Source organism: Stegostoma tigrinum, chromosome 33 (genome assembly GCF_030684315.1).
Source record: "Stegostoma tigrinum isolate sSteTig4 chromosome 33, sSteTig4.hap1, whole genome shotgun sequence".
In the NCBI taxonomy this organism is placed as follows: Eukaryota; Metazoa; Chordata; class Chondrichthyes; order Orectolobiformes; family Stegostomatidae; genus Stegostoma; species Stegostoma tigrinum.
Genome location: NC_081386.1, coordinates 8,384,244 through 8,411,901, shown reverse-complemented (window position 1 = coordinate 8,411,901; position 27,658 = coordinate 8,384,244). Strand labels below are relative to the sequence as shown.

The 27,658-nt window shown below is 42.1% G+C and overlaps 1 protein-coding gene across 2 annotated transcripts in view; it reads left to right on the top strand.

The window, feature by feature from the left end:
• Nucleotides 1–27,658, top strand: part of LOC125467243 (transmembrane 6 superfamily member 1-like) — an 87,722-nt gene that overhangs the window by 24,292 nt on the left and 35,772 nt on the right. For both annotated transcript variants that reach the window (XM_059639244.1, XM_048562823.2), the window contains exons 4-6: nucleotides 5,825–5,928; nucleotides 10,943–11,025; nucleotides 12,844–12,962. In XM_059639244.1, the coding sequence (XP_059495227.1) occupies nucleotides 5,825–5,928; nucleotides 10,943–11,025; nucleotides 12,844–12,962 (306 nt within the window). The remainder of the gene's footprint in view (nucleotides 1–5,824; nucleotides 5,929–10,942; nucleotides 11,026–12,843; nucleotides 12,963–27,658) is intronic.

Here is a 27,658-nt window from a genome sequence, read left to right as displayed (position 1 = left end):
CATCACTGCTAACATATTTTAAGTTTTTGTGAATTGAGGGTGATAAGCATAGATGTTCAACAGGCCGCAATTTATCATGTCTGTTTCTAGAATGCCACCTTCCAAAAAAAGTGGAGGGTGGGGGTTTGGGGCAAACCAGCCTCATGAAATTACCACTAGACATTCAGCCCCATCTACGACAACAGCTTGCTTTTACGTAGCGTCCTTGGGTATAGCACCACTCCTCACGGTGCTTCACAGAAACAACATCCAATGCAATGTAACAGGCCACATTAGGAAACATTAGGTGAGGTTTGATTGGATTTAAACTTTATTGTCACATGTTCAAGAGTAAGGTGAAAAGCACACAGTGGTACATTGAACACTATTTTTTACGGAGGAGAGAGAGTCAGAGAATTCTGCAGCTTAGGGCCTAGACAGAAAAAAAAAAATTACTGTCATTAAAAAGCACAGATGTTCGAGAACTGGAATTGTGCGACAGCAATTCACAAGAGGTGGTAATGTTGGAGGTTGTTAGAGGTAGGGTGATAAGACCACAGAGGGACTCCAAACCCAAGAATGTCCATTTTAAATTTGAGACATTGCTGTACCAGAATGCAAATTTTAATTCCACTATAGAAAGCCAAGCCTAACCTTTGAATGTGAAAGTGAATGTTTTGAACCCGTAGGTGGATGTAGAAGATGCAGTGCCACTGTTCTGTGGATGTGCTGTCCTTGGCATACTGTGTCTATCCCACAACTAGTTAACGTGTGGCAAAGGTTAGGCTAGGCACTTTGGCAGAAAGAATAGAAGAGCTGAGTATTATTTAAGTGGGGAAAATCTGAAGGAAGCTGCAGCACGGGGAGTTGGAGATCCCTTGTGCATGAATCACAAAATGGTAGCATCGAAATTCAGCAAAAATTAGGGAAGACAAATAGATTGTTGACCTTTATTTCAAAGGGAATAGACTTATAGACCTTTACAATGGAGAAGGATACCATTCAGTCCATCGTGTCTGCACTGGTCAATAATGATCTGATGACACTGATCCCAATTTCTGGCTTTTAGCCCATAGCCCTGGAGGCTATGGCAATGCAACTGAGTGTCTAAATATTACTTGAATATTATGAGAGTTTCTGAATCAACCAGTCTATCAGGCAGTGAGTTCCAGCTTCCAACGCCTTCTGAATGAACCGAAAATCTTCTCAACTCTTCTCCTGGCCTGCCTCTTACCTTAAGTCTATGCCCTCTAGCCTTTGAGCCAACAATGAATGAAGTGCCTTCTCAACCATTATATCCATGCCTCTCATAATCTCATACATCTCTATCAAGTCTACTTTCACCCTTTGCTCTGAGGAAAACAACTCTAGGCTGACCAATCTTCCCTCATTTCTCAGACCCTTCAGCTCAAGCACTGTCCTGGTCAGTCTCCTCTGTGGCCTGTCTAGTGCATTCACTTCTTTCCTACAATGTATTGACCAGAACAAATGCAGAGGCTTTTTGTCTCACCCATGTGATCTTACCTAATTGACCCGATGGAAATATAATGGAGTATAAAAATAGAGAGGTCTTACTGAAATTATGCAAAACACTAGTCAGACCATTCCATGAATTGAGTAAACAGTTTTGTTCCCCTTATCTAATGAAAGATATATGGTACTGGAGGCAGTCTACAGAGTTTCACTGGGCTGATTCCATGTGTGAAGAGATCATGTTATGAGGAATGAGTAGGTTGGGCCTGAACTCATTGGAATTTGGAAGAATAAGAGGCAACCTTATTGAAACATATAAAATTCTAAGAGGGCTTGTCAGGGCAGATGTGGAAATTCTGTTTCCAATTGTGGGAGAGCCTAGAACCAGAGGACACCATCTTGGAATAAGAGGTCTCCCAATTAAGACAGAAAAGAATATTTTTTCCTCACGTAGGCTTGTGAATCTATGGAATTCTTTACTGCAGAAGGCTGTTGGGGCTGGGTCATTATTCAAGGCTGATATAGACAGATTTTTAATCAGGAAGGGAATCAAAGGTTATGGAACAAGGACAGGAAAGTGTAGCTGTGGATCATCAGATCAACCATGATCTCATTGAATGGCAACTAGGAATGGGCAATAGATGCTGGCCAGCCAGTGACGCCCATGTCCCACAAGACTTGATGGGGCAAATAGCTAACTTTTGCTCCTGAATTTTATGCTTTTCTGGTCACTACTTCCCCAGATCTGCTGATTTTCTGAATGGTCAAAGGTTGTGCTAGCTTCACGTTTTTTTGTAATCTATGCAGGGTTAAAAAATTCCAAAATAATCACAGCAATTAGGGTGAAGAAATTACTCAATCCTAAATGATCAGCCTCTTATTCAGAAACTATGCTTCCTTATTCTAGATTTTCCCCCCATGGGAAACAGTTCTTGTCATACCCCTTCATAATCTTGATTGTTACAATGAGATCATTTTTCTTCTAAATTGCAGTCTGCCATCACAGGACAACTGTCTCATCTCAGGGACCAATTGGGTGAACCTTTGCTGTATTGCCCTCAATGCACAGATATTGTTTATTAAAATGGAGATAAAAATAACCCACATTATTTGAGGTGTTGTCTCTCAAAGCCCTGTACAATTGTAGCAAGGGCATCTCTATTCTTCTACTCCAATCCCCATCCAATAAAATACAATAGAAGACTTCCTTAATAATAGAGGTTAGAGACTAGGAATAATGCAGCGAGTAACTCACCTCCTGACTCCATGAAGCCTGCCTGCCACCTACAGGGCACATGTCAGGAATGTGATGGAATACTCCCCACTTGCCTGGATGGATGCAGTCCCAACAACACCCAAGAAGCTTGACACCATCAGGACAAAGCAGCTCCTTTGATTGGCACCACATCCACATCCCAATCCTTCCACTGCCGCTGTTCAGTAGTAGCACTGAGTACCCTCTATAAGACGCACTGCAGAAATTCACCAAGACTCCTCAGACAGCAACTTTCAAACCCATGATCACAATCATCTAGAAGGACAAGGAAAGCAGATACACAGGAACACCATTGTCTGCAAGTTCCTCCCCAAGCCATTCTGATTAGGAAATATATCGCTGCTCCTTTGCTATCACTCAGTTAAAATCCTGGAATTTCTTCCTTAACAGCATTGTGGGTCAATGTACAGCACATTGACTGCAGCTGTTCAAGGAAGCAGCTCACTACTACCTTCTCAAGGGCAACTAGGAATGGGCAATAAATGCTGGCCAGCCAGCGATGCCCATCTCTCACTGGAGAAGGAAAAGAATAAAAATTGATTCAAACATTTTCCCCATGACTGATGTCAGGCTCCTGACCTGAAGTTACCAGTTTTCTCACTCCTTCCTTGAACAGCTGTGTCACGTTTGACTTCCAATGTGCTGGCACCATTCTGAAATCTAGTGAAGTTTGGAAAATCATAGACTGCACATTCATTACCTCTGCCCTTACATCTTTTGGAACTCTAGAATATAGGCTGGTCCTGGGATTTGTCGAGTTTTATCCCTTAAGTATCCTTGCAGTACACACTGCTGATATTAATCGTCAATGGCCAATCGATTACCATTGTTTACAATGTGACTGGGAATGGTGGAAGCTGCCAGTAATACTCTGAGGCCCCACACCAGGATCTACACTGGATCTCAGGAACAGCTGACTGGCACAGTTGTGGGGTGGATGTGTTTAAGGATGAGGATGTGGCTTTCAGCGGCCCCCCTTCTTCCTGGTTTTGGTTCAGTCAGTTGGACGCTAAGAGAAACACTCCTCACCACATATTGAGGAAAGAGTTTTGCTGGAAGCCTGCGGAAGACCCAGCAGTGCCACCTGAGTTCTGCTTAATCCAAGTGCCACAAGTAAATTCAGGGATAATTAGCCTTGATTCATTAATGAGCTTAATTGTGTTCTGACTGGTTCGATGCTCCACCCACCTCAAATAATGTGGGTTATTTTTATCTCCATTTTAATAAACAATATCTGTGCATTGAAGGCGTTACAGCAAAGGTTCACTCAATTGGTCCCTGAGATGAGACACTTGTCCTGTGATGACAGACTGAATAAATTGGTTTGCAATTTAGAAGAAAGGTATTTAGAGACCATTAATGTAAACTTTCCACCCCAGTTTAGTTTAACTGGGACAGTTTACCTAACATTGGGAATCCAATACAGATATTCTGAACGAATTGCTCTGGATTTCCCTCCCATTCTGTTTGTTGTGGACGGCTTTGCTATATCCAGTGCGGGTAGCACTTCTGCACACCTCCCAGTCGCGAACCATTTCAACTCCCCCTCCCATTCCTTAGACGACATGTCCATCCTGGGCCTCCTGCAGTGCCATAATGATGCCACCCGTAGGTTGCAGGAACAGCAACTCATATTCCGCTTGGGAACCCTGCAGCCTAATGGCATCAATGTGGATTTCACCAGCTTCAAAATCTCCCCTCTTCCCCCCCCCCCACTGCATCCCAAAACCAGCGCAGCTCGTCCCTGCCTGCCTAACCTGTTCTTCCTCTCCCTATCCCCTCCTCCCACCTATCCCCTCCTCCCACCTCAGGCTGCACCTCCATTTCCTATCTACTTACCTCATCCTGCCCCCTTGACCTGTCCATCCTCCCCAGACTGACCTATCCCTTCCCTACCTCCCCACCTATACTTTCCTCTCCACCTATCATCTTTTCTCTCCATCTTCGGTCTGCCTCCCCCTCTCTCCCTATTTATTCCAGAACCCTCACCCCATCCCCCTCTCTGAATGGTCTAGGCCCGAAACGTCAGCTTTTGTGCTCCTGAGATGCTGCTTGGCCTGCTGTGTTCATCCAGCTTCACACTTTATGTTAGACTTTGGAACTCTTTTTTTTCACAATTCCAATACTGATGGAAAATCAATTGTTTTCCATCTAAGATCAACAGGTTTAAATTACCCAAAGGCATGAAGGTATTAAGAGATCATTAATGTAAAAGGCAGGTGTCTGGATATAGGGTACAGGCTGGGCATTACTGTTGTTGGAAGGCAGAGTAGACTTTAGGGGCTAAATGCTCTATTCCTGTTCCTGTGTTCTTAACTCCAATTTTGCAACCTGATTTACTTTTGCAATTGTGCTATGGAGATAATTGTAGAAACTGAATGGCGAAATAAAGAGTTTTTTTTATATGGTAAGAATCATTGAATCCTTACAGTGTGGAAGCAGGCCATTCAGCCCATCAAGACCAAACCAACCCTCTGATGAGCATCCCACCCAGATCCACCTCCCCCCTACCCTGTCTCTGTAACGCCATGGCCAATCCACCTAGCCTACACATCTTTGGACTGCGGGAGGAAACCAGAGCACCTGGAGGAAACCCACACAGGCACGGGGAGAATGTCCACTCAGACAATCATCCAAGACTGGAATTGAACCCAAGTCCCTAGTACTGAGGCAGCAATGCTAACCACTGAGCCACTGTGCTACCAATGCAACATTGATAGAAGATCTTAATGCAACTAATGCATGGTACGATGAAATTACCAGTGACCTTGGTGATGGTTGTGTAGATCAATTTTTAACTTGTCCAATTTCCTTTCATCAGATTTATTTACACTTTGATTCAGGACTGGAAATGTTTATTTAATAGGAATATATATTGAATTCTGACAATGGCTTTCAAACACTCGCTGTGTAATTGGTAGGTTAATTAGCTTAAAATTTGACAGCACAGTAAAGGCTGGGAGTTACGATCTTTTCTTGAATTTATTAAGTGTCATGAATGTTAAAGCATTTAACCAAGTAAAAAATGTCAGATTCTCTGATGCTAACTGTTGTTTGATTCCTGCAAATAAAATGTTTGCTGTTTTCATGATGCAGGGTGAACCATACCTGAGCACAGGCCATGGACATATGATTTGCTACTGGGATGGTTCAGCACATTACTTAATGTATCTCCTGATGGTAGCAGCTATCGCCTGGGAGTAAGTTTCAAAGCCAATATCTGCCTTAAAATGAGCATGATTGTCAGTGCCCATCTGTGTAGCATTTATTATGAACGAGACCTGAACCCCTCAAAATATATTAAGAAGGTAGTCTAGACCCTAACTTTTTTTTTTCTTATTTTAAATGTCAATATCTGGTGCTGTGTTCCACGTGCAATTCGATTGCTCAAACTACTTGACCTTAAGCAAAACACAATTTATTCAAACACTATAGTTAAAATACAACAAAAGAAAGAAGAACTTGCATTAGCTTAACTTAATTGGAAAGTGTAATGGAATAGTAGATACAGTAACTATTATTAATTAACTGTTCCAATACAGTAACATCGTATAAATGCACCGTTGACAAAAAGGCAAATTCCTAAAACCGATTTGTCTCACATGCAGTTCTCCAATCCAGGAGGAAAGAACATCAAAAGACAATTCAGAGAGAAACAGCTTGGCAGCCAGGAAAGATCCACTGCCTCCTAACCCTGCTGACATCCCAGCAACAAATGCTGAAAGTTAACTAAAAATCCTGGATCTATGATAACTTGACTACACCCACTCAGGCTGCTTGTATTGTTTCAACTTTAAAAAAAAAATCCCTGGGGCCTCACAAGTTCTTTACCTTCTCATGGACTGCTCTGCATCTGCCCTCCTCAATCTCCCTCTAAAACAAACCAGAACAAAACACATCTCTTAAAGCCAAGAGTATCATCACACATTGCCCGTGAAGCGATAATCTGTTTGGGTTCTTGGCATGTTATCGAAACTAAACATGAAAAAGGTCCTCAGTTTTAACTGCCCAGGTGAATGAGTTAAAATCTCATTCAGTCAGTGCACAAGACATCTTAAACATTTACACACAATGCTCTCAATGCTTTCAACACACTGCACATTGTGTCCGATCCAAGTTCATGAGAATGGGCACTAAGTGGCAACCTCTCCAAAGTTGTGTCTGCTCTGAGTTAGATTATAATTATTCTCCTTCACCTTGTATGTTACATTCATATCATTCAGATGGGATTGAGTGGAGTGAATCAGTTAATGCTATCAAACTGGCATTGAAAAAAATACTTTGCACCACAGACAAAGAAAAGGCTCAATATCCACATTCCCATCAGATAGCATGTTGCCCTCAATGTGTGGGAAGGGTACTGGATTGGTAAGTATTCTCACTATTTAATCTATGGCAAATGAATACACTAGTTTAGTGATCTACCAAATGCTGTCTCTTTCTTTATTTTCTCCTGTTATATTTAAAACTGAAAGCAATGTTTTCTTAGACAGAATAAAAGACTCTTCTTTTTAATTTTGAAATGTAAACAAGGGAGGAAGAATAAAACAGTAAATTATTTGAATGTTGAAACCTTTCAAATGATGCACAGATTAATTTATGATATAACTGAAAATATTCAAAGTTGGAGACACTTGCAAGGATTTATCAATAACACAGCCTCATCTATTTTCGTTCTTTTTCCTTCTTCGGCAACATGATGAGAAGTTTGCATTTAGCCTTGGTTTTAGAATACCAGAGACCACTTTGGAACGTTGTGTTGAAACATCCTTATTGAATTGCAAAATTGTTTGAATAAACAAAGCTGTTTCTCTCACCATCAAGGACAAAGACTTGTTCAACTATTTCCAGAGCCCGAACTTATTTCTCATTGCTCATTTGTACAATTTTGAAGTGTTGAATTGACCAAAATATTATCATTCTACATAACATTTCTCACAAAGGTAGTAATGTCCAATATTTCCCACACTATGTAGGAATTTAAAAAAAGGCAGAATGCAGCAGAAAACCATCTACCTCAATGTATCAATAGATGGTCATTTTGAGCTTAAAGGTTTAATGTATTAATCAGTGCTAAATTAGCCTAAATCAAATAGTTGGTAAAATTTTCACCCATAAGTGTACGACAACTGACCAGGACCCATGGATAAGGATAAGAAAATCTAATAAAGGTCAGAACTCTTATTATCCAGAGATGCTGCAAGAGGTCTGTGTAAGGTATATGTTCAGCTATGATGTTCCAGCTAGCCAAATAGCTGGATAACAAAGAATAACTTGTATGCTAGAGGTAACACTGGAAAATAACTTAGTTTCATGGGGATCCCTCCTAGGAGGAAGTCAATAGGCAAAGTTAGAAAGAGAAAAATTGACAGAAAATCTCATTTAAACAGTTAGCTTTGTAGAAAATCAAGTTGATTTTAATACATTGAATTTGCACCAACCCAGTTTCATCCTGATTACACAACCACTCATGTTTTGAGAAGGAAATATTCAGTTCTTGAAAATAAACAGAGTACCTTCATTAACAAGTAAATAGCCAATGTAGAAAATCACTAAATTTTCAACAAGTAGAAATTATGAAGTAGTGATGATTAAGCCAGGGTTAATGAGAGTTCAGAATGATAGAGGAGGAAGGAAGGGTTATAGGGGTGGGGAGGTGTTGCTCAAGGAAATCTATTGCTTTACATTTCTGAGGATTAGAGATAATTAAGATGATTGGTCTGAATTTAATAATAGAGAGGATAAACAATTTGTAAGATAATGAACAAATAGTTGTGGAGCAGAAAAGGAAGAGCAAATGTGAGATGATGCATTTTGGATGGTCAAGTGCAGGTCGAAATTATACAGTGAATGGAAGAACCTTTAGGAGTATTGATATGCAGAGGGATCTGGGTGTGCATGTTGACAGATTACTTAAGGTGGCAGCACAGGTAGATAAGGTAATGAAAAAGGCCTATGGCATGCTTGCAATCATTGGAAGGGACATTGAGTATAAGGATAGACGAGTTATGCTGCAGCTTTAGAGAACTTTACTAGGCTACACTTGGAATATTGTGTACAGTTCTGGTCATCACACTACCAGAAGGATGTAGATGCTTTGGAGAGGGGACAGAAAAGGTTTACCAGATGTTGCCTGGTATGGGGGATTTTAGCTATGAAGAAAAGTTGTACAGACTGGGTTTGTTTCCACTGGAATGCAGGAGGTTGAGGGGCAACCTAATAGAAGTTTACAAGATTGTGATTGGCATGGACAGAGTGGAAAGTATGAGGTTTTTTTCCAGAGTGGAGTGTTCAATTATTAGGGAACGTAGGTTCAAGGCACGAGGGGGGAATTGCAAAAGAGATGTGTGAGGTATGTTTTTCACGTGAAAGGTGGTGAGTGCCTGGAATGCAGTGCTAGAGGTGGTGGTGGAAGCAGGTCATATCTTTAAGTATAACATTAGCCAATTGTTCCCAATTCTTAAAATCTAAACCTTTCTGCAGTCTGATTATAAACTAAACTCTGAATTAATGGGAACTGACCTTCAAAGGATATAATTAGCATGCAGGCTTCTAACAATTAATGCACGTCTCCTGGTTCAGTAATAGGTTTTTGTTGGAAACTGTCTACATATTCTCCAGTGATGTAACATGGAATATAGAGCAGACTTTGTTTACAGTTTGACCTGATTTGTTGTAATGTTTGACATTGCATTCATCACAGTGAAAATCTATTAACTGCCTGCAATGCACCTATTCAATGCGCTGATGAATTTATTGAGTCACCGGTCCTGCAAAAATACTCGATCAAAGGCTCTTGCTGTCTAATTCTAAGGGAATGTGCCTCATAAAAGCTTAGAAAGTTTTAAGTTTGATTAGACGGTTTTTGAAAAGCCTTTGGTGATGTAAATTCCATGTATAATCTTGTTCTCTGACAGCCTCTTCTGTCCACAATACTAAGCAGTGGTATAACTACTGCTTAGCAAGGTAATGAAGTGGAGGTCCCTACTTGATCTTCTCTGCACAGTGATGGTGATAAGGGAGATATGTTATTCTCCTTAGCAATAATCAAACCAATGCTGATTTCCCTCTACCAAAAACTGAAAGTGCTGGAGAAACTCAGTCGCTCTGGCAACGTCTGTGGATAGAGAAACAGAACTAATGTTTCAAATCCAATAACTCCAAGGAAACCTCCTATTTAATTAGGGCCAAACAGTCATAGAGTTATACAGAATGAAAACAGACCCTTCAGTCCAACTCACCCAATTAATCTACTCCCATTTACCAGCATTTGGCCCATAACCCTCTAAGCTCTTCCTATTTGTATATCCATCCAGATGCCTTTTTAAATGTTGTATTTGTACCAGCCTCCACCACTTCCACTTTTACCATACATGCACCACCCTCTGCATGTAAAAGTTGCCCCTTATGTTTGCTTTAAATCTTTCCCCTTTCGCCTTAAACCCATACCCTCTAGCTTTGAACTCCCCTATCGTGGAAGAAGGCTTGAAACTTTAATGCTGTTTCCAACTGACAGATGCTGCCAGCCCGGCTGAGTTCCTCCAGTACTTTGTTTTTATCTCAGATTCACAGCATCCGCAGTACTTAGCTATTATTTGACTGACTGATTTCCCTCGAGCTGTCTTGAAAGTCTGTTTGGGAGTTTGCTGTCCGAAGCAGCCAGCCCTGAGAGTAATTGAGATTGTCCATCTTTGAATAACACCCTGACAACTTCATATGAAAAAGAAGTGGGCACTTTGGTGAGGAGGTGGGGGAATTAATATCCAACTTCAGTTAGCACCTTTGAGGAATAAGATGATGAAGAAAAGGGTGGGTATGAAAAAGTAAAGTTGAAGAAAACGTGTTGCATTAAAATGACCTTAGTCAGAAGTTTCCCGGAGTTATTGTAGTACAGTGTGACTATAGGCGTTCTAATTAAAAATACATAGTGATTTGTGACAGTGGAGGAATGGCGATGTACTTCCAAGACAGGATGGTGTATGACTTGGAGGGAAATACTGCTGTCTTTGTCCATCTAATTGTTAGAGGGTGTGAGTTTGGAAGGTGCTGTTGAAGGAGCCTTATCAAATTATTGCACTGCATCTTGTAGATGGTACACACTGCTACTAAGCGTCGGTGGTGGAGGGAGTAGCTGGTGAAAGTGGCAGTTTTAACTTGTGCTATATTAGACCATTAATGGCGCTGCATGAGAGTAACATACTTTATATTTTGCAGGCAGAGTTACAGAACCATTGGTTTATACTGGGTTGGATCGATTCTGATGAGTACTTTTGTGTTCTTATCCGGAAACCTTGTTGGTAGGAACAAATGTATTCTATCTCTGTCATTGTGTCTTTTGCATTTCTTTGCCTCTCGTATTAATTCTCTTTACATCTTCAGTATGTACTCTCTGATCAGTTCTAGGTGTACATGCGCATTTGTGCATTCATGCATCTCCCTGTTGTGTTCGCTCGTTCTTTCGTTCTTTCGTTCTTTCGTTCTTTCGTTCTTTCGTTCGTTCTTCAGTCATTTTATGAAGTTTCAACAACAGGTCTTAAATGATAGCAAATGTTACTACAAAACATGTTGATTTAGAGTTAATAAAATGTGAGGCTGGATGAACACAGCAGGCCAAGCAGCATCTCAGGAGCACAAAAGCTGACGTTTCAGGCCTAGACCCTTCATCAGAGAGGGGGATGGGGGGAGGGAACTGGAATAAATAGGGAGAGAGGGGGAGGCGGACCGGAGATGGAGAGTAAAGAAGATAGGTGGAGAGGGTGTAGGTGGGGAGGTAGGGAGGGGATAGGTCAGTCCAGGGAAGACGGACAGGTCAAGGAGGTGGGATGAGGTTAGTAGGTAGCTGGGGGTGCGGCTTGGGGTGGGAGGAAGGGATGGGTGAGAGGAAGAACCGGTTAGGGAGGCAGAGACAGGTTGGACTGGTTTTGGGATGCAGTGGGTGGGGGGGGAAGAGCTGGGCTGGTTGTGTGGTGCAGTGGGGGGAGGGGATGAACTGGGCTGGTTTAGGGATGCAGTGGGGGAAGGGGAGATTTTGAAACTGGTGAAGTCCACATTGATACCATATGGCTGCAGGGTTCCCAGGCGGAATATGAGTTGCTGTTCCTGCAACCTTCGGGTGGCATCATTGTGGCAGTGCAGGAGGCCCATGATGGACATGTCATCAAGAGAATGGGAGGGGGAGTGGAAATGGTTTGCGACTGGGAGGTGCAGTTGTTTGTTGCGAACTGAGCGGAGGTGTTCTGCAAAGCGGTCCCCAAGCCTCCGCTTGGTTTCCCCAATGTAGAGAAAGCCGCACCGGGTACAGTGGATGCAGTATACCACATTGGCAGATGTGCAGGTGAACCTCTGCTTAATGTGGAATGTCATCTTGGGGCCTGGGATGGGGGTGAGGGAGGAGGTGTGGGGACAAGTGTAGCATTTCCTGCGGTTGCAGGGGAAGGTGCCGGGTGTGGTGGGGTTGGAGGGCAGTGTGGAGCGAACAAGGGAGTCACTGAGAGAGTGGTCTCTCCGGAAAGCAGACAGGGGAGGGGATGGAAAAATGTCTTGGGTGGTGGGGTCGGATTGTAAATGGCGGAAGTGTTGGAGGATAATGCGTTGTATCCGGAGGTTGGTAGGGTGGTGTGTGAGAACGAGGGGGATCCTCTTGGGGCGGTTGTGGCGGGGGCGGGGTGTGAGGGATGTGTCGCGGGAAATGCGGGAGACGCGGTCAAGGGCGTTCTCAATCACCGTGGGGGGAAAGTTGCGGTCCTTAAAGAACTTGGACATCTGGGATGTGTGGGAGTGGAATGTCTTATCGTGGGAGCAGATGCGGCGGAGGCGGAGGAATTGGGAATAGGGGATGGAAGGGTCTAGGCCCGAAACGTCAGCTTTTGTGCTCCTGAGATGCTGCTTGGCCTGCTGTGTTCATCCAGCCTCACATTTTATTATCTTGGAATCTCCAGCATCTGCAGTTCCCATTATCTCTGATTTAGAGTTATATAATCTTGGAAGTATCCAAGGCTAAATTGAGAAGGATATGAGCAGAAGGGTTTTATGTAATCCTGTTCCTGTTTCTTACTGACAATTTGTTGGCTACAAGACCTAGCTCTGAATCTTCCTTGTTTTGATGTATTCACTAGGGAAATACGGCAGCAAACTTGGTCCTGTCAGCCTCCTAATTATACCTTACCTTATCCTTCCCATGTGGGCTGTTCTGCAGATTTATAACCAGCCTCTCAAGAATGAATCAGCACCTAAGGTCAGTACCCCATATTAATTGTCAAGAGTTTACCTCAGAAATTGACTTTTATGTTGTAGATAAAGTTGGGAAGGATCCCAAACTGTGAACGCTGGTAAGAGTCCATTGACTTGATCAGGAGAAGTAGTCAAATGTATTTTCATTCTGTGCAACGTTCATCTTTTTTACTGGTGAGGACTGCATTAGTTGTTCAGCCCAAGGTTCCCTCGAGAAAGTGGTGGTGCCCCCTGTGCTGAACTACCTGTGGTGTAGGCACCCTCACAAGGTTGTCAGGTGGAGAGTTTCAGGATATTAACCTAGCAACCATGTAGGGAAGACAGTAGATGTCGAAGATTTGATGGTATGTGACTTCAAGAGGAAAAAGAAACTCCAAGTGATGGTACTAGCAACTGCCACTTACCCTTATTGTTTTGGTTTTGCGGATTTGGGGTGGTACAGCTGAAGAAGCGTTGATTAGCTCTTGTTGCCACTGTATTCCAGTAGTAGCTAGTGTTGACATTTCGTGTTGGGTGGTGTTGGAAGTTTCTTGACTGCCATTGCAGCTGCAGCCACCCAAGACGTTGCGTTCTAACACGCAGCCTGCAGTTGACATTAGCATCCTGCGACTGGAGGGATTGTAGTGATTTGTATTCATGCCGAGGCTGTTAGCGGAAGGTGTGTATCTGGTGAAGCTTGGCCTTGATATCTTTCTTTGCCGGTAGAATGTCAGCGTTCTTGATATCAAAAGTCAGGCAAAGAGCGCATCGAAGGTACCTCAGGCTGCCAGATCGGTTAAATAACATTCTGGCATTTTGAATCGAGAAGGGAGAAAGTTGGGGAGGGCAAAATGGGCTGGATAGATTAATAATGAATTAAAACTTTATCTATTGTATAGTCATTTATTTCTTGAGTATTTGGAATCCTTTATGTGGAGAAACTTCCTAAAATGTTTCAAATTAAAGAAACACATTGGAGAAACAACTTTTGAAAGTTTGATTAGAGCCCAGAAGTGTGGTTTTGTCCTTTTGGTACAATACAAATTTCACACACAGACTTCAAATGTCACAAATCAGCTTGCTCCTTGCTCTGAGATGACAAGATGTAGAGTTGGTGAACACAGCAGGCCAAGTAGCATCATAGGAGCAGGAAAGCTGATGTTTCGGGCCTAGACCCTCTGTGTTCCTTGCTATGTTCTTTTACTTGTATGAACTTTGTGTGATCTGCCTGTACTGCACACAAAACAAAATGTTTTACTGTAGCTAGGTACCTGTGACAATAATAAACAAATCAAATCAAATATCAGCTCCTTGCATGATTTTGTCCACCCCTCCTAATGGTCAAGGGAACATTGTGCATGTTGAAAATTCAGCAAAGTTATTAACGTTATGCGTAAGTGGTACTTGAAGAATTTTGGTATCCAATCTTGACTATGACTTATCCTTCACTCTTCATTCATTAATGGGTTTGGTTAGCTCAGTTGGCTGCTGTGTGATGCAGAACGATGCCAATAGATTCAATCCCCATGCCAACTGCAGTAGCTGGCTTCCTCTCCTCGCATCATGCTTTCAAAGTTGTGCCCCTTAAACCATACAAAGCAATTGCCAGTCTCTGTTGAGAGGAACTTGAGGTGGTATTATTGAAATGTGTAGGAATTTGAGGAAGCTTGACGGGGTAGGTGCTGAAAGGATGGTTGGTTTTTTTGGGCTGGGATTCTAGAATTGGGAGCACAATTTAAAAATGAGGACTCATCCGTTTAAGACTGAGACTGAGAAGAGGAGGAAATTCTTGTCTCACAGCATCATTCTTCTTTGGAATTCTCTTCCATAAAGAATAGTGGAGGCAGGGTCGCTGATATGTTCAAGGCAGAATTAGACAGACTTGTGACTGATAACAGAGTCACAATGTGTTAGACACAGGAAAGTGGGGTTGAGGCAACGGTTGGAACCGCCATGATCCTATTTAATGGTTGAGCAGCCTTGATGGGCCAAATAGCCCACCCCCCGCCTCTATTTCTTATGATCCCTAATGGAAAGAATTGCCTCTCATCCTTTGTGGAGTATTGCCAACAACCATTATCACTACTTAATACAACTCAATATTCATTCCAATAGTTCGGTGATGAGAATGAACAAGATTTAATTATATACTGCTCTTAAGTCCCCCTTTAACATACATTTGTATTCTAGCTTGGACAATCCTAGGAGTGTTTTGTTTGCCACTACTCCTTTAACAATGAGCTGGTTGATATTTGCATAATCTATTTTTAACAGAGACAGTGTAAGGTCTGGCAAGAACTTGAACATAGCTTAGTGTTGATGGAGTAGAGCCATATATAGATGAACTACCCTGTGTAACTAGACCAACTTACAGTGTGTGTATAACATATATCCATTTACATGCAATTAAAAGGTTTACTTCTAGTCACCTGACTTGCAATGTGGTAAGTTTTCCACATGTTTGATCATACCCATGGTGTCTATGTATTATGTAGCCCTAAACTAGCTTTTCCAGCCACGTCAAATAAAACTTTGACCATTTGACCTTCCGTTCTCATGTGTAGCAGTGATTTCTTGATATCCCAAATTCAGGGTGACTGAAATCACCACTAGATAGTAGAGCTTGGGCGAGACGTTGTTTTTAAACCATACATAGCCTGCCTGTTTCTTTCCCATCTTGTGTTACAATAGTTCCTTCATTGTCTTTCCCTACCTGTCCATGGCAGCCGGCTTTGTCCTGGCACTCAGCGGTTAGAATGCTTTTGTGTGTGCAGAAACCTTTCCAGAACAAGAAGAACACAGTAGTAAGGGTGACGGAGACAGGAGCTGTACTGAGGCAGCCAATGGCAGACCTAATGGAAAAGATAGATTGGGAGGAAGAAAAATAGGTGAGAGTGGAGGCAGAGTTAGCCGAATGGTGTCAGAGGTCTAAACAAAGGTGGCCAAGAGGCTGAGGCACATACATTAAGAAAAAATGATTGTGGAAGAAACAGGGATGATTTCTCCTCTGAAGCGTTGTCCTGTTTGGGGCATCAGACTGAGTAAACTCTGTATGAAGAATGTTTTGTGTGTAGTGTTACAGTCTGCACAGAGACAAATAACTTGTTAAAAGAAGTTGGTGAGTGACTGGAGGGTTTGCACAATGAGATTTCAAATATTAAGACTTGTACACAACAAACAAACTAAAAGCAACATAGTCCAAACTTTATTTAATATGTAACTCATACTCAACTGCAGAAAAGATCCTCTATTTAATGGTCCAAATTACTGAAAAAAACATCCATAGATAACCTCTGCTCTGCCCCTTTCTCCAGGAACCACTCCCAAGCTATTCTCACCTCTGGATAGACTGCTTCCTTTTTCCTTCTCCAGATGGATAACCTCTAATTCTGACCTGACTTCTGTGGAGATTCCACCTAACAGCCAAATCTTGCAAAATCTCCATCTTGTTTAGATCCTCTCACATCTCGTCACTTCTGAGCTGAGCTTCAACTCTCATTCTGCACCATAAACAACAGAAACCAGTTGCTTCTATCTTTCTTGTCTCTCTTTTTCTTGCAGACTTAATGACTGAAAAGTTTAGGGAAACTAAGGGAAACAAAGAAAAACCTGCAACAAGATCCTACAATGGCTTTCTGTGCAGTATTCTTTCTTAAATTCCATCAGCCTGGCAATATATTTCATGTGCACAGTAACTATGTAGAAATGTGAATTATCTGTCCATTAGACGGACCAATTCCATTCTACCTTGAAATTAAATAGACTGGTTAAAGTATGACTTCATAAAGCCTGTAATTCCTAATACCTCCCTATGAGAATTGGAGACAAACAGCCCACCCAAAGTCAAATTGTTCTACAGACGTTAACATCTGGCACCACCTTCCTCGTGAATTACCTTGCCCTCACCCCAACCTTTAGAGAACCAAGCCACCCAATATTCTGATTGAGTAAATTCAGAATAAGACCTGACTGACACTTTACTCCTGCATTTTACATTTCATCCAAAATTGAAGAGACAATCCAAAAATAAGAGTCTTTTAAGCTTGGGTTGTCATCTTCATCGAGCTCTATAAATGAAAGGTTTTTTCTCTATTTTCATGGTGACTGTTTATCTTCCAACGTTTTCTGCTATTTCATCATAATAGAGGCTGAATGAAATAATTACGAGTAGGGCTAACCATTCCCTGGAGTATCCTGGAAGCTTCATGAGAGATCAGCAAATGATGGTGTTCAGAGGAACCTTTGTACTCAAATCAAAACAAGTCAGCATGGAATAGAGCAAGCTATTAGGAAAACAAATGGCATATTAAACTTTGGCATATTAATTGGAAAGGAATTTGGACAGTCAAAGAAGTTTTACTGTAAGAGTGGAAGTCTGTAGAGAGGCTACGTTTGGAATATTGTTTTGGTTTACTTAGAATCATTGAATCCCTGTAGTGTGGAAGCAGGTCATTCAGCCCATTGAGTTCACCCTGACCCCCGAAGAACACAATCCTGCGTTCCCTACAGCCAATCCATCCAACCTGCACATCTTTGGACTGTGGGAGGAAACTCATGCAGACACTGGAAGAATGTTCAAACTCCACGCAGACGGTTCCCCGAGGGTGGAATTAAATAAGAGTCTTTTAAGCTTGGGTTGTCATCTTCATTGAGCTCTATAAATGAAAGTTTTTTTTCTCTATATTCATGGTGACTGTTCATCTTACTTCCAACGTTTTCTGCTATTTCATCATAATAGAGGCTCATTGAAATGAAGCTTCATGTTGTGAGGTGGTAGTGTTAACCATTGAGTCTCTGTGCCACCTCAGTTGCCTTAAAGAAGGTGCAGTAAAGGTTTAGAGATTCCTGGAGTGAGATCATTGTCCTGCAAATGGATGTTGAATGTACTGGGCCTGTATTTCCTAGAGTTTAAAAGAATGACAGATGATATCATTGAAAGATACGTAAGTCTTTAAAGGATTTCCTAGGATAGAACATGAGAGAACCTATCCCCAGCTTGTAATGTCCCTTACATTTAAGGGACAGTCTCTGAGTAAGGGGCTGCCCTTTTAGGACTGAGATAAGGAGGAGTTCCTTCACTCAGAGGAGATGTTAGTGCTTCCTCATTGATGTCAAGTTAAGTTATCAGTAGATAATGGGGACTGCAGGTGCTGGAGAATCCAGGGTAACAAAGTGAGGAGCTGGATGAACATAGGCCTCCTGTTAACACTTTATGTTATCAGTATATTTTGGATACCAACAAAATCAAGGCTTAGAGCAGGGAACGTGGGTTCAGGTAGAAGATCAGGCCCAATCTTATTAGAAAGTGAAGTGTGAACTCAAAGGAGCAAGTGACTTACTCTTGCTTCAATTTGTAATTATGTCTACGGAGTGGGGTAGCTCACTTTGCTGCTTTGCGTTGTTCAGTGACATCAGTGTCACAGGTTCGATTCCCGTTATGGTTGAGGTCACTATGAAGGTTGGACTTACTTAACCTTTCCCCTCATCTGACGCATGGTGACCCTTAGGTAAAGCCAACACTAGTCATCTGTCTCTGATGAGAGAGCAATACTGTCATCCTCTGAGGCTATGTTTCTAATATTCTATATTTCTATATTTCTAATACACATACATTCTAAAGTTACTTTCCCGGGTCCTGCTGCAAAAACCCCAGGGGAAAAATAAGGAAGTCCATTGAAGCAATTGCTTTTAAAACATTATTTTAAAAATGCCTTTGTTTTTGAGTTAGGAAGGTATTGGAGGGGAATAAAGGCTGTTTAACTGTGTGGGTGGTTAAATCTTCAGGAATGCACCCAGTCAAAGTTGGTGATACTAATGGGCCAAGAAACAAACCCCACCCTGATACCTGAGGTTCTGAGGAAGGGTCACTGGACCTGGAAACGTTAACTCTGATTTTTCTTTTCTTCACAGATGCTGCCAGACCTGCTGAGCTTTTCCAGCAACTTCTGTTTTTGTTCCTGACCCTGACATCAATGTGAAGGTGGCTTCTCCTGGGTGTAGGTTCCAAGGGGTCAAGTCAGTGTGCTGCATTGTGCAATTTAATTCTTAATGAGACAATGAACTTTGGCTTTTTAGGTCTTGCATTGACAAGCTCTGTTGTGTGGGGGGACGTTGCTCACACCGGAGATATTCTCAGTTTTCTTTATAATAGGAATGTGAGCATGGAACTGGGAGAAGCCAGCGGGTTCTTGTGGTTGCTCGGAGATTATAGGTAATACTTAGATATAACGACAGTTCCCTGGAGTTGCTGCCCAGTCCTGCAGGGAGCAGGGCCCATACCTTTCCCCAGTAATGGGAGGAAGGAAACCGAACTGCTCACAAGGCAGTATGGTTGGAGGAGGGCTAGGGCATCCAACGTGATGGGCAGCAGGTACCACCTATCACATTGGCATGGGCAGCAAGAGGTGCGTCCAGGGTTTGAGTGTTTGTAAGTGTAAAGCGAGGGTCTAACACGTTTCCTTTACCGCGCTGGTTCGCCTTCAGTACGGCTGGTGTCAACTACTTACCAGATGTGCACCCTGAGTGATATCATTCCGATTGCCTCTCTGTCCTGTCCCACTTTGTGGCTGCTTGAAATGAGCCATTGGCACAGAAACTGAGTGACAGAGAGAACCAGGGGTTCAAGTACAGAATTCTTTGAAAGTTGCTTTGAAGGTAGACAGGGTGGGGTTAAGATCGCTTTTAGCACACTTGCCTTCATTGCTCAGACAGTTGAGTACAGGAGTTGGAATGTCAGGTTGCAGTTGAACAGGACTTTGCAGAGGCCACTTATGGAGTGTCCAGTCTAGTTGCCCTGTTGTAGGAAGGATATAGAGTCATAGTCATGTAGCATGAAAATAGACCCTTGGGTCCAACCAGTCCATGCTAAACACAATCCCAAACTAAACTAGTGCCACCTGCCTGCTCCTGGCCCATATTCCTCCAAACCTTTCTTATTCATGTACTTCTCCAAATGTCTTTTAAACATTGTAATTGTGCCCACATCCTCCACCACTTTCCCAGGAGGTTTGTTCCACATATGAACCACCTTTTGTGTAAAAAAAAAATTGCCCTTCATGTCTTTTTAAAATCCTTCTTCTCTAAATGTGCCCCATAGTCTTGATTATTAAATTGGAGAGCATTCGGAAAAGAATTACCAAGACTAGAGAGTTTGAGTTATAAGGACAAGCTGGATAAGCTGGGATTTACTTCACTGGAGCACAGGAGGTTGAGGGGGTGACCCTGTAGAGGTTTAAAAAATCATGAGGGGCATAGGTAAGGTGAATAACAAAAGTCTTTTTCCTAGGGTGGGGGAGTTCAAAACTAGTGGGCATATTTTAAACTGAGGGGAGAAAGATTTAAAAGGGACCTGAGGGGCAACTTTTGGAGACAGAGGGTGGGTCATATGTGGAATGAGCTGCCTGAGGAAGTGGTAGATGCAGATACAGTTACAACATTGAAAAATCATTTGGACAGGTGCATGAATGGGAAAGCTTTAGAGGGATATGGGCTAAATGCTGGCAAATGGGACCCGTTTAGTTTGGGGAACTTGGTCGGCGTGAATGAGTTGGCCTGAAGGGTCTGTACCCATACTGTATGACTCTATTACGACAACTGTGTCAATCCTGATAGGAAACATCATGTGAACAGTGGAACAGCTCTCTCTTTTGGTAAAGGGAAACTTCTCCCATTCAGAACTTGGTAAGGTTTTGTGTAATTTTCTTGTGGGTAGTTAAGTAATATCTTAAATGCTACATCCTTCTCAAATGTCATTTTCTCTACTACCCTCCATGTTGTTATCCTCCTCCTCGATCAAAATGCTATAGATGTTACTCACAGCCTCTTAATGTGGGAGCAGCAGTAACACAAATGTCTCTGTCGTTTCACAGACCATGAGGCTGTCAAACTCACTTAGGCCCCAACACAACTTAAAACCAAAAACTCGAGTAGTCATTTCTGCAACTGCAGGCTTCGAAAGCATTTGCCAGTGTGAGGTGCATCACGCAATGCACTAGCTGCTCTGCTCTTGAACCCTGGGGTCATGACCCCAGATATAACAATGACCTGTCAGATCACTGACATGCTACATGTGGAGGACATCAGCCCTGAATGGAAATAACATGGCAACTATTTGTAGGTGCTGCAGGTAATTTAGGCGGCATTTGGAATATTGACCTTCATTGCAAGACAGATGAAGTTTAAAAACAGTGAGGTTGTGCAGAAGCTGTGTAGTGCGTTGGTAAGGCCCCTCCTAGAGTACTGTGTACAGCTTTGGTCTCATTACTTGAGAAGGGATGTACTGGCACTGGAGGAGCTGGGTTGGTGGGCAGAGGAGGCTCATAGGTTGATTCCAGAGTTGAGAGGGATATCTTATGAGAAGAGATTGAGTAGACCGGGATTATACTCATTAGTAAGAACTGCAGATGCTGTAGTCAGATTCAACAGTGTGGAGCTGGAGGAACGTAGCAGGTCAGGCAGCATCAGAGGAGCAGAAGGGTCGACGTTTTGGGTCGGGACTCTTCATCAGGGCCTGCTGAAGGGTCCTTACCCGAAACGGTAACTTTCCCGCTGCTCTCTTTTTTTTACTGCCTGTTCCTCCAACTCCACACTGTCTTGACTTATACTCATTGGAAATGAATGAGGGAGGATCTTACAGAAACATATCAAATTATGAAGGGAATAAATAAGATAGAAAGGGGGATGTTGTTTCCACTGAAGTGTGAAACTCGAACTAGGGTCTTGGCGAATCTGTGGAATTTCCAGCCCAGTGAAGCAAAGGTAGATAATTTCTTTGCTGTTCAAAAATCTAAGGTGAGCATGTGTGTAAGTGGGGCTGAGGCCTTGAAAAGATCAGCCATGATCTTATTGAATGGTGGAGCTGGCATGACAGGCCAGATGGCCTACTTCTGCTCCTATTTATTACGTTCATGTGTTCCAACTATTATTGGGTGAAAATCTGGTGGAAATGCATTCCATTCTTACAAAGCAGTGATGCTGGACATGCCTTATGCAAATAGATCACAGAACAGGTGGAAAGTTGGTATCAAATTGCACTAAACATTGCTAGTTTTCAGCTTCCCTCTGCAGTTTACCATTGGTATAACATGCCACAAGGCGCTAAGTTAAGATCCAATGCAGTGATTGAATTACAGGCCTGTCCTTGTGTACTCTGCTGGGAGATGGAGTTGAGACAGAGGTAGGTAAATGAGAATACATGGTACAGCTTTTGGATGGTGGACTTGCTGAGGGGGAATCTGCAGTTTTCTCAAACTGTCCAAATGTTAGATCCTTGGCTGAAATAATTCCCAACTGAATTGTTTCAGTAATTGAACAAAGTGTGAAGCTGGATGAACACAGCAGGTCAAGCAGCATCTCAGGAGCACAAGAGATGCTGCTTGGCCTGCTGTGTTCATCCAGCTTCACACTTTGTTATCTTGGATTTTCCAGCATCTGCAGTCCCCATTATCCCTGCTTCAGTAATTTGACAGGTTACAAAAAAGTGAGAATGAACAAAAATGATATTCCATGTTGATTGGTATTCAAACTTCTGATTGAGAGATTTGTGATAAGCAAAGCCATCTGTGTGTGCTTTTCTTTAGCTCGATTTCCTGTACGTTGGAAACAAATAGACAAATAGACCCTAGATTAGGCATTCAGCTTAAACCACCACCAAAGAATAAATAGTAGGAGGTTCTGACAAGAACTGTGCTGAGTAACCAATTCCTTCACTGTGGTAGATTTGTACAGATTGACACTGATTTACAGAACATGTGTTTGCTTTATGACATAACACAGTGTGGAGCTGGAGGAACACAGCAGGCCAGGAAGCACCAGAGGAGCAGGAAAGCTGATGTTTCAGGCCGGGACCCTCCTTCTGATTTGAAGAAGGGTCCTGACCCGAAATGTCAGTTTTTCTGTGATCCTCCAGCTCCTCACTGTGTTATCTCTGACTTCAGCATCGGCAATTCTTACTATCTCTGTTTGCTTTCTGAACTGTCTTTTCGTAAGCCTTAATAGGATATATTACATCATTATTTTGCTAAAGCTGTTTATCTTGCCAGGTTAATTTTTGAATGTTAGAATGTTTGTAACACATTTTCCCATGAACAAATGTCTAATCTTGGTGATAAACAATGCATTTACGGTATTATAAATATTTAGAGCCTGTAATACTTATACAGGTGTGGAAATTGGTGCTAGTCTCTGTGAAATGTCCAGCATTTATTATCATTAGTTTACTTTATCACTTTGCAATAGTTTGAGATAATCAGGAACAGGGATGTTTAACTCCACCATTTCAGTTAATCTTAACCAGTCTGTACCTGGTCAGATGGTAGAAAAGGGGGAAGCAATGACCTAGTGGTATTGTTCTAAATCTGCCACGGCAGATGGTAGAATTTGATTCAATAAATATCTGGAATAAAGAACCTAATGGTGATCGTGAATCCATTGTCAATTGTAAGGAAAAGCCCATCTGGCTCACTAATGCCCTTTTAGGGAAGGAAACTGCCATCCTTACCTGGTCTGGCTTACGTGTGACTCCAGACCCACAGCAATGTGGTTGGCTCTTAACTGCCCTCTGGGTAATTAGGGACGGGCAATAAATGCCACCTGGCCGCCGACGCCCTCATCCTGTGAACGAATAAAGAAAAAAAAACCTTCGTTCTATTAATCCATCTTTACTCCACATCCCTCATTGAAGAAGCACCTATCAACCTCTGTCTTGAAAGCTTGAGTTCTACCAGCCTCCATAGCCTCCTTGGATGGAACGTTCAAGATTTCTGTTGCCCATTGTGTGAAAGAATGTTTCCTGATTTCCCTCCTAAATGGCTTATCTCTAATCGACAGAGGATGCCCCATAATTATTGATCATCCCCACCAGAGGAAGTAGCTTTTAACATTTACACTGTAACATCAGTTTAACATTTTAACCACCTTGATCAGATCACCCCCGTAATCAGTAAAACTCAAGCGTACACAAGCCAGATTTCTGTAATCTATAAAATATAGTCTCCTTAAGAACTCATGGATGAGGGCATCACTGACCAGGCAGCATTTATTGCCTATTCGTAATTGCCCAGAAGAGAACCACTTTGCTGTGAGTCTGGAGTCACATGTAGGCCAGACCAGGTAAGGATGGCAGTTTCCTTCCCTAAAGGACATTTGTGAACCAGATGGGTTTGTCTGACAATCAACAATGGATTCATGGTCATCATTAGACTTTTAATTCTAGATTTTTTTTTTAACTGAATTGAAGTTCTACCACCTACATATTGGGATTTGAACCTGGGTCATCGGAACATTATCTGGGCCTCTGGATTAGCAGTCCAGCAGGCCATCATCTGAATCCCCACAATCCTTAAGACTTTTATTTGCCTTTTACAAATATCGATGACTCAATGGCATTATTCATCCACCGTATATGAAAAGTCCCTCCTTCCCTAATTTGTGTTTCGTTTAATCTTCATTATCAATTCATTTTGCAAACTTTGGGGAAAAAAAAAGAATTTTTATTCAGTTTGAAAACTTCCATCTGTGATTTGTTTTATCATTTGAAAAACATTTGCTTGTGTGAGATCACATTTGTTTTTGTGCTTAACAGCTATCGCATGTTTTGGAATTAACTATTTAACCATAATAGGAAAAAATGCTTTTAAATGTGAGTTGGATAAAGGTCTCGAGAGGTTCAGTGTGACACACCTAAAGACTGATGGACAGCAATGAACTATCTGCTGTTTCCAGTCCCATAATACGGATTGAATACATTATGCAAATATTTCCTACTCCATCGTGTAATCCTTTCAGAGATGAAGAGAACAACCTTGAGGTGCACAAAACTTCGGGAAGTACACTTTGGTCCCCTTGTTGTTGAATCCAAACTGATCGAATGGGCCATTCTACTCCTTAAAACCTTCCTCCCTCTTGTGAAAAATAGGCCCAGGTTTTGCTTGAAGGAACTCAGTGAATCAGCATCCACTGCACAATCTAACAACCTGCTGAGTGAGTTCACTATTTAGTGGGAGAAGAGGAACATACTCCTAGCATCTAACCTCTCCTGTCATTACACCGCTTTTAAGCCTGTAATCCTCCCCAAACTATTCTGTTGAGGCGACGTATGCAAAAACAACTTCGGTTACTTCATCTCAAAAATCTTGGTTGAATCAGTCCACATTCGCAAGTCTTTAGACACTTGATTCTGACTATTTGTACACTGAAAGACAATCCTTGTATTGGAATTTATCTTGTGACCCTCACCCTGCAACTTATCCAAACTCTCATATCATCCATTGTGAGAGGAGACTATAACTGAACTAAATATTCTGAGACCTAACCAAGATCTTGCAAATGGGCAAAACATTTTATCATGAATTGTTCTATTAATACATCCTAGCACCCAGTTTGCTACAACATCTCTGTATTGGTCATAAACCTTTTGAGATCAATGCACTACCATATCCACATCTCTTTCCTTCCAAATCAGTTTTAATATTTTATCTGAAGATTGTTCTTGTTCACCATTCACACTCATAATAAGACTTTTCTCCTTATAAACCCAATTTGTTAATCACTGACCCAATGCCTCAATACATCGCGGTCTGAATGTAGTCATCGAGCGTAGTCTACAGGCATGGCTTTTGCATATAACTCTCTATCGTGTGCACATTTACAGATCGATTCCCTTTAACAATTATGCTCAGATCATTTGTTTTAGTAGCAAAGGGCCTGAGAATTATTCCTATGTGAAACCAAAGGTGTTTAGATTCAAAGCAAAGTGAAAACAAGATTTGCAGTTGGATTGAAGGGTGATGCTAACCAGCAAGAATGGGAGATTTGGGACTGAAATGAAGGTGAAGTGAGGGTGTGAGGGGAGGACCACGTGGGGGAAATCGAAAGGGGTAGAAATGACCTGGCTGTTACAATGGTTATGTGAGTGATAACAGGTCAGGTCTGAGCTCTGTAGTCCTGTCACATTCAGTCCTGAACAGTGGGGGACCATGAAGCATCTCACGTGAGCACGATGAATCACGAAAATCCCCATCGACAGTGGTACGCATCAGTGCAAAAGTAAAGACCGAGGCATTTTCATTCAGATGTGTGGAGTGTACCATCCATCCTGGACCCTTACTGAGGGCTCCACTTTATCAGATGCTAACCTTCAGCCAATCCAATTCTTTTCATGTGATATAAAATGTCAAAGTTGCTGATATTAAAGTGAAAAAGCAGTAGAGACTGAGGGTGTAGAGAAAGTTCTTGAAGCTTTGGACATGTTCGAGCATAAAAATGAGATTTAACTGGTAAATACACAGTACAGCTATAGTGTGACCATGCTGGCTCAGAATGTATCATTCAATTCTCTTTATAAAACACTTTGGGAGGAAGGAAGACACTGTAAGGAATTGAAACCAAAAGAACTGTGGATGCTGTAAAGCAGGATCAAAAACAGATATTGCTGGAAAAGCTCGGTAGATCTGGCAGCATCTGTGGAAAATAAAAAGATCAGGGTTAGCATTTTGGGTCCAGTGATCCTTCCTGAGAACTTTAAAGTTAACACTGAAAGGAATGGATCCAGTCCTTTCCTTCTCTAGGTAACATGGCAAAACAATTTTAGAATATTAAAATTCATACCTAGAACTGAAGATTACAGGTCTTTTAAAAGGTTATATGAAAACTTTACAATACATTAGTTGAATCATAATTAGAGGAAAGAGTTTGGTTATGGACATTGTGTTACAAAAGGCATTATTTTAAAATGGAGTAGTACTGATCCCAAACATAAAAATGATATATTGTGAAGAAAATTTGAAGAAGCTCCAAGTCGAGTTCTGAAAGTTGGTGTTTTACGGGCAGTGACAGTGCAGTTCAGAAGAGGAGAATATGGGATGGCAGTTTGTTTAAAAAAAAATTTAAAAAGTGAGCTTTTTTAACTCTTGAGCTCAAGGGTCTGCATTCAAGTTCCACCTGCCACAGATGTGTTATATAAACACATCTACACAGATTGATCAAAGATATTAATTTTAAGAACACAATAGTAGATGTGATCAGTTTTGGGAGTCATCTTCTCGGCAAGGCAAACAAAGCACATAAAAAAATCCAAGATAACAAAGTGTGGAGCTGGATGAACACAACAGGTCAAGCAGCATCTTAGGAGCAGAAAAGCTGACGTTTCCGGCCTAGACCCTTCACCAGAAAAGGGGGAGGAGGAGAGGATTCTGAGGGCGGCATAGTGGTTAGCACTGCTACCTCACAGCACCAGGGACCCGGGTTCAATTCCAGCCTTGGGTGACTGTCTGTGCGGAGTATGCACATTCTCCCTGTGTCTCCGGGGGTTTCCTCCCACGGTCCAAAGATATGCAGGTTGGGTGGGTTGGCTATGCTAAATTGCCCAGAAAGTTCAGGGATGTGTAGATTAGGGGGATGAGTCTGGGTGGGATGCTCGGAGGTTCAGTGTGGACTTGTTGGGCTGAAGGGCCTGTTTCCACGCTGTAGGGATTCTATAATCTATAAAATAGCTGAAAACACATAGGCTTGGACCCTGACAACATTCCAGCAGTAACAGTGAAGTCTCGTGCTTTAGAACTAGCATCACCCCTAGCCGGGTAGTGCAGCTACAAAACCAGCATCTGTGGAAAGTTGCCCAGGCATTCCTATCTACAAAAGTAGGAGGAATTCAACCCGGCTTGTTACCACCCCATTAGTCCATTCTTGGCCATCAGCAGAATGATGGAGGGGTCGTTTACAGTG